The 7,981-nt window shown below is 33.4% G+C and overlaps 1 protein-coding gene across 1 annotated transcript; it reads left to right on the forward strand.

The window, feature by feature from the left end:
* Positions 1–206: 206 nt before the first annotated feature.
* Positions 207–2,754, forward strand: LOC112717798 (uncharacterized). The gene is made up of 3 exons (XM_025769738.1): positions 207–225; positions 748–2,077; positions 2,169–2,754. The coding sequence occupies exons 1-3, from the start codon at positions 207–209 to the stop codon at positions 2,752–2,754; spliced, it is 1,935 nt and encodes a 644-aa protein (XP_025625523.1).
* The last annotated feature ends 5,227 nt before the right edge of the window (positions 2,755–7,981 follow it).

Here is a 7,981-nt window from a genome sequence, read left to right on the forward strand (position 1 = left end):
GTTATTTTCCAGGCATTACATATAAGTGAAATAACACAAAGGACAGTGTGTGCATTGGCAATTATTCCTAGACTGTCATTAACTATGTAGTTTACAAGATACTCCTCAATATCCTGTATCAAGTGACTAAAAAAATTGAAATAAAGCGATAGTTGTGACTATAAGATTTAGATGCACTAAAAATTTTGTGTGGTGGAAATAACACAATGTATGGAGTGTGTATTGGTAAGGAAGACACAAAGATGAACTCAGACCATATTGCAAGTTAAATGGATTGAGTATTTTGGGTCTATAATAATAAATCCTAAAGAAATAGAGATATCTAAGTTATAGAGTTCAAGCTTCGTGTATGAAAAAGAGAAATGTTTTAGGTGTTATTTGTGATAAAAGAGACTAAGTGACTTTTGAGGCTAGATTTTGGTTTTTCTGAACAAGTCTAGCTACTATTATATAATAATTTTCTTTAGTTTTGTTTTTTCTTTATGCGTTTTTTGGTTCTATTTTGCTCAAGAAATTAAATTGTAAAAAAATAATTTTGGTTCTTAAATTATTGTAGGATTGTGAGAGATGAGTTCAGAGAGTGTCCAAAACAATTTTGAAGAAAGTGTTGATAAGCCTTTACAGAAATTTGTAACAAGGAAAGATAAAATTGAAGGGGTGGAAATCTTGAATTTCAATGTAAATTTTGCAAGGTTTTATTAAGTGGTTCCTATACTAGAGTAAGAGCACATTTATTGAAGATTTCAGGAAAAGGAATTAGATTTTGTACAAAAGTTACATCAACAAAGCTTGAAGAACTTAAAAAACTTGATAGTGAAAGTACATTGTTGCATGAAAGTAAAAAGGCTAAGTCAATTCCTCTTCCACCCTTATCTAATGCAAGTGAACTTGATTCAAGAAAAAGAAGAGCTACTGGACCTTTAGAAAAAGCTTTTAATGTGAATGGAAGGGAGACTCTAGATTTACATATTGCTATAATATTTTTTTCATCTGGATTGCCTTTTCATCTAGCAAAAAATCCGTATTTTGTTAAAGCTTTTTTTTATGCTACTAATAATTATATTGATGGTTATATTCCTCCTGGATATAATAAATTGAGGACAACTTTGCTTGAGAAAGAGAAGCAACATGTGGAGAGAATGTTAGAACCTACTAAGAATTCATGGAGTGGAAAAGGAGTGAGCATTGTAAGTGATGGATGGAGTGATCTCCAAAGGAGGCCTCTTCTTAATTTTATGGCTGTAACTGAAAGTGGGCCTATGTTTTTGAAAGTTGTAGATTGTTCAGATGAGATCAAAGACAAGGATTATGTTGCAAAGCAAATAAGAGATGTGATAAGAGAAGTCGGTCTCTCAAATGTAGTGCAGATTGTGACTGATAATGCGTCGATTTGTAAAGCGGCTGGTTTATTGATTGAAACTAGATTTCCATTTGTTTATTGGACTCCTTGTATTGTTCATACTCTCAACCTTGCTTTAAAGGACATTCGTGCAGCTAAGAATACAGAGAAGAATAATTTTGTTTATCAAAAATGCTCATGGATTACTCAAATTGTTGAAGATGCTTCTTTTATAAAAAATTTCATTGTTAGTCATCATATGAGGTTATCTATTTTCAATGAATTTAATACATTGAAGTTGCTTAATGTTGCTACTACTCGATTTGCTTCTACTATTGTGATGCTCAAAAGATTTAGGTTGTTAAAGCAAGGCCTCAAAAAGATGGTTATAAGTGAGAAGCGGTCTTCATACAAGGAAGATAATATTGGCAAAGTTGAGTTTGTTACAGAAAAGATTTTAAGTGAAAATTGGTGGCAAAAAATTGATTATATTATTGCTTTCACAAATTCTATTTATGATGTTTTAAGAAGTACAGACACGGATGCACCTACTCTTCATTTGGTCCATGAGATGTGGGATTCAATGATCAAGAAAGTAAAAAGTGCTATATATCTCTATGAAAGAAAAGATGAACAAGAGTCATCATCCTTCTACAATGTTGTGCACTCAATATTAGTTCAAAGATGGACAAAAAGTAGCACATCTCTTCATTGTTTAGCACATTCATTGAATCCAAGGTAACTTTTTACATTTATTGTTTATAACTTTTATTTATAAGTTAAGATAATTGAATTATTATTAATTTCTACTTAAACACTAATTATATAGGTATTATAGCCACCAATGGTTGAGAGAAGATCCTACACGAGTTTCTCCTCATCAAGATATTCAGATTACTAATGAGAGAGTTAAATGCTTGAAGAGGTATTTTCCTGATGAAGAAGAGAGGAGAAAGGTAAACATTAAATTTACAAGTTTTTCTGGTGGTAGAGGTGTCTTTGATGATTATGACTCTTTGAATGATAGAGGCATAGTTAATGCAAAGTCTTGGTGGCTAATTCATGGTGGTAAAGCAAAATTTCTTCAACCAATTGCTCTTAGGCTACTAGGGCAACCATCTTCATCTTCTTGTTGTGAAAGGAATTGGAGCACATATTCTTTTATCCATTCCCTAAAAAGAATCAAGTTAAAGCCTAAACGTGCAGAAAATTTAGTATTTGTGCACACTAATCTTCTTTCAAGAAAAACTTCACAATACAATAAAGGAGAAACTATGATGTGGAATATTGTTGGAGATGATTTTTCACCAATTGATGAAGAAAATGGTGTTCTTGAAGTTGCTCACCTTTCTCTTGATGAACCGGAGTTGGAAAGAGTGACTTTTTCTAATGATGAAGATATCAACCATATATGATGGAGAAATAATATGACTTTAGATAACTTTTTTTGTGTACATGTGATGTACAAAATTCTTACTGTCTCTATTAAGACATAGGAATTTAGGATTTTATCTTTTGAATACCTATACACTTTAGGAAGAAATGCATATCATATGGTTGTTTTTGAAAATATCTCTATTATGACATATCTCTATTTAATAAATATATTATATTATTAATATATGAGTGTCCCCGTGTCTGACAACTTTTTAGAATTCGCGTGTTACCGTGTTGCGCGTCGTGTTGTGTCCGTGTCTGTGTACGTGCTTTATAGAATCAAATTTTAAAATGTTCTCTTTTAGTCTTCCCCATTATTTATTCCGTTAAGTGTTTAAATACCATGTCAAAATTTCAACTTTCTACGTTAACCACTACAAAAAAAAGGCCTTTGGCCACGGTAAAAAACCGTGACCATAACTAGTGAAAAGGGTGACCATAGATCTATGGTCACGGTTTTGGACCTATGGTCACGGTTTTTTACCGTGGCCTATTCTGGCGTGGCCATAAGTCTATGGTCACAATTTTTTTATCTATGGTCACGGTTTCTATGGTCACGGTTACAATTTTCAAATTTTGACACTTTAGGCCACGGTTTTTAACCGTGACCATAGGTTAATCCATGGTCAGGGCGAAAACCGGGACCATAGATAAAACCATGACCATAGCCTTATCTATGGTCACGGTTTTTGCCGTGACCATAGCTTCTATTGTCACCCCACCTTAAAACCGTGACCATAGCCTCTATGGTCACCCTTCCTTAAAACTATGACCATAGCCTTATCTATGGTCATCCCACCTTAAAACCATGACCATAGCCTCTATGGTCTCCCCTTCTTAAAACCATGACCATAGCCTTATCTAGGGTCACGGTTTTTTCCGTGACCATAGCCTCTATGGTCACCCCTCCTTAAAACCGTGACCATAGCCTTATCTATGGCCACGGTTTTCGCCGTGGCCATAGCCTCTATGGTCACCCCTCCTTAAAACCATGACCATAGGGTTATCTATGGTCACGGTTTTCATCGTGACCATAGTCTCTATGGTCACCCCTCATTAAAACTGTGACCATAGCCTTATCTATGGTCACCCTATTTTAAAATGTATTTTAAAATAGTGACTATAGTCTGTTTTATTTTGTGAGATTTAATTTTTTTAAAGTATAATCACATCACAAAAGATGATAATCACAAAATAAATCTAAAAATAAGAAATTCAAGAAATCTAAATCATAAAAATTTCATTATAAGCTAGTATGTTTAATTTTTAATCTAAACAACACAAATCAAAATAGAGTGTAATTTATCCAATTACATATAATACGGAGTAAAGTCTCTTTTCAAAAAGTTGCTAAAATACATCAAAATATTGCATTTAAATAACGAAGGTCATTGTAATCCCCATCCAATGTCATATTTGATTTGGAACATATTTTCTTCATCACATCATGTCTTCTTGCTAGCAAAAGAAATAAACATATTAGAACAGAGCAAAAATGCTTTTGATGATGTAGTACATATACAACAAAATAAGGCTATAAGATAAACTATGTTTATTTAGTTTCTTGCTTTTGGAACTTTGTAAGTTATACTTGCTGCAGTAAGTCATTGAGTTTCTTCATTGATCAAAATAAATAAATAATAGAAAAGAACTCATTTCCATTGTTAATACATGGGGAAGATAAAAAACACGCATGACCAGTGAGACATCCACATACATCACAAATTGAAAGGCCAAGCAATTGTTTTCACTATGAAAAGCCTAGTCTTGTCTTGAGTATGTGTTTGTTTCAGTTTTACAGCCGGTTTCCATGTATAAGTATACATGATTCACAATCCTAAAATCTTAAATATAACTCAAATCCATGATATATCATTTATCAAAAGCATACTATTAATTTAACTACTAATTTTAAACAGTACTTATTTCCATATCCTTTGTTACATGGTTCGATCCAAGTGAAGGAGGAATGCTTCGCCGCACATCATTTGGTGCACTACTCGCGTCAGGCGGATATTGTTGGGCGGCTTCTATCATTACTTGCACTTGTTCTGCACTCATACCAGGATTGACTTGTTGCAACAATGTTTTAATCAAGTTCGTTAAACCATCCAACTTAGAAGTTAAGTTATTTTGTTTTTTCTCCATAGTTGAAAAAACTTCAGTATGTTGTTGTTGCATTTGTCGGATTTGCTTATCCTTTTTAAGAGAGGATTTTGTGACTGATCGACCATAGAAACAAACTCTACCATGTTTTTCCTTTCCAAAAACTGTTTGAACTGCTTCATCGTCACTGTATCCTACTTGTTTCAAATTTTGAAGATGATCTTATTACACACAAATGGGAAAGAAATAAGTTCATGCACCCAAATGCTTTCAAAATAAAAAAAAATAGCTAACACATTTCTTATTTGGTGTACTTCTCTAAGAAACTAGACAACTCACAGTTGTCTCTTGTGTTCCCGAATCAGTCTCTCCTTTTTTATTTGTACGAGTTACAACAAACATATCAGCTTGTGATGGATCTTCATTGTCCTCCTTCGTTGCACGCTACAAAAAAACCACCAACATGTGACTAAGTTAACATATATAAGTGGTAAGATGCAAAAATACTTAAATGCGAAGCACAAAAATACCAATTCATCGCGTACTAATTCAAAACTAATTGGACCCATTCGATGATTCCATTTTTGCTTGGATCTGTTTTCACGATTTTTGTCAGAAATAACCTATATTTTGTTGCAATGTAAAAGTACATAGAGTTAGTTAAATACATGATACCATCATTAAAGCCAACAAAGTTGTGAAAATAACTTATTTTGATGATATCAAGCCTCCAAAACTGAACTAATTTTTGAAAGTGTAGTTCAGGTACAGTCATTGGATGATTTTTCATCATCTCTCTGAATGAGCTGTACAGTGTATAGTGATATTTTTCATGCGTTTCTTAAATTGCTTCCATGACTCTTTAATGGTATCTATCACCCAAGGCTCAGCGTCACTAGGAATGGTATATTTAGACTACAAAGAAACAATGAATTAAGTTATTTTACCATACGTGCTAAGCCTACTTTGTAAACAATTTAAAAAGGAGAATGATCTACTTACCTTTGCATAATCCAACATTGAAGTTTTAGTCTCATTGGACACAGCTTGCCAATTAGTATATAATAACATGACTAAATTAGAGTTTCTTGCAATTGTACCCAAGAACTGACTAAACAATTGAACCTGTGTCTTTGTTGGGCCTATGGGTTTGCCGTTGTACCATGTTAACTCTATTTGTCTCTCCATAGCATGAATATGCTTGAGTTGGGTGGGACCACAAACTTTTTTTTTGGTACCTATTTCCAATGTCATTACTAGAGAATATTAACAAGAACACTAATCTAATGAATAAAAGAGTAGACAAAATAAAAGAGTTAGGTTGGTGTCTTTCACTATTTGCTATTGAAACTAGGGATAAAAGCATTACCGTGTTGACTGTTACTACTATCCCCAACACTTGGATTGTGATCATCATAATCATATTCATATTCTTCATCGTTTTCATCCAATGATATCCCATATTTTTTGAAGAATTCATCTAAAGTCATAGCTGGGATAAGAGACTCGATCTTGTGTTCTTCTTCGTTGGCATCTTCTTCATTTGATTTCTTCATTGGCATTTTCTTATCGGTCAGCTTCTTGCTTTGACCATCACCGCCATTGATGTTCATCTTGGCTTTTTCATCTTTCACCTTTGATTTCTTCATTGGCACCTTCTTTCTAGTTGGCTTCTTCCCACTTTGACCCTCATGTATATTGGATTTCATCTTGACTATATGATTTTCTTCTTTGAATTTCTCCATTGGCATCTTGATTTGACCCTCACCTTCATTAATTGAGTTGTCTTTGTTGTTTGTTATCTTCTTGCCTGGCATTTTGCTTTGCCCTTCATCGTCAACTCTTGTCACTTTCTTTGTTGACATGTTGCCCTTTTTCCTTGTCTCATATTTGCTACTATCCCCACATACAGCTAAAACATGTTCCCTTTTAATTTGAAATTATTTTAGTAGTGCATAAGCACTCGTGAATTGTATTTTTCCTGAATTTTTTACTGGACTCCTCATCTTCAAGGAACTTCTTTGTGACTCTATTTGTGATAGGGTCCTTAACCTTTTTATTTTGGGATTTCTTTCATTATTCATCCTGTATCCAAAAAAGAGAGATCAAATAAAGCATCGAGTTAATTCAAATATAAAAAAAGATGTCAAAGAGAGTTTCAACATAATTCAGTTACAACAAGGGAGGTCAAAATAAAGAGTCAACATACATTAATGCAAAAGGAAAGGAAAATAAAATATCAACATATTTCAATTACAACAAGAGAGGTCAAATAAAGAATCGAGTTAATTCAATTGCAAAAAAAAAGAGGTCAAAGAGAGTATCAACATAATTCAGTTACAAGAGAGGTCAAAAGAAAGAATCAACATACATCCATGCAAAAGCAAAGGAAAATAAAATATCAACATATTTCAATTACAACAAGAGAGGTCAAATAAAGCATCGAGTTAATCTAACACCTTATAGTCACTGAATTTCATCATCACTATCAAACAGATCAAACTCTATTTCTTTGTCTTTAGATTTGATCTTGTTCGGTGTCACATCAACAATAGTAGGTTGCACACCCTGTCTAACCAAGTCTACCTCACCAATATCACTTAAAGGTATCGAACTATTCGCATATTCATGTGGCTCTCTTATGTTAGGGTCAAACTGTAATTGGACACCAATGTTAAACAAGTCTCTTTGAACCGTTTTCATCACATAATGCTTTTGGGGAATATATGGATCTATCACATAAAAGCACTGGTGTGCTTGGCTTGCCAACACAAATGGTTTGTCTTGGTAACATCTTTTGTTGAAATGGACATATGTCAAACCATAGTTATCTTCCTCAGCCATAAACCACTCACACTTAAATAACACAACTTTAAATTAACTATAATAGTCTAGCTCAACAATATATATGATTCTACCAAAATATCTTATATTGGCCTTTATTGGTTTTTTGTCCTTAACACTAGCAAAGCTTGTAGTTTCAGCCACCACGGTGACACCACTATTTTGCATTTTTCGCATCACTTCTTGCTGCTTAGTATGATATATGTACCCATTGAAAACATAAGTAAAAAATGATTTTACAACTTTATTTGGACC

The sequence above is a fragment of the Arachis hypogaea genome, chromosome 10 (genome assembly GCF_003086295.3).
Source record: "Arachis hypogaea cultivar Tifrunner chromosome 10, arahy.Tifrunner.gnm2.J5K5, whole genome shotgun sequence".
NCBI lineage: Eukaryota > Viridiplantae > Streptophyta > Magnoliopsida > Fabales > Fabaceae > Arachis > Arachis hypogaea.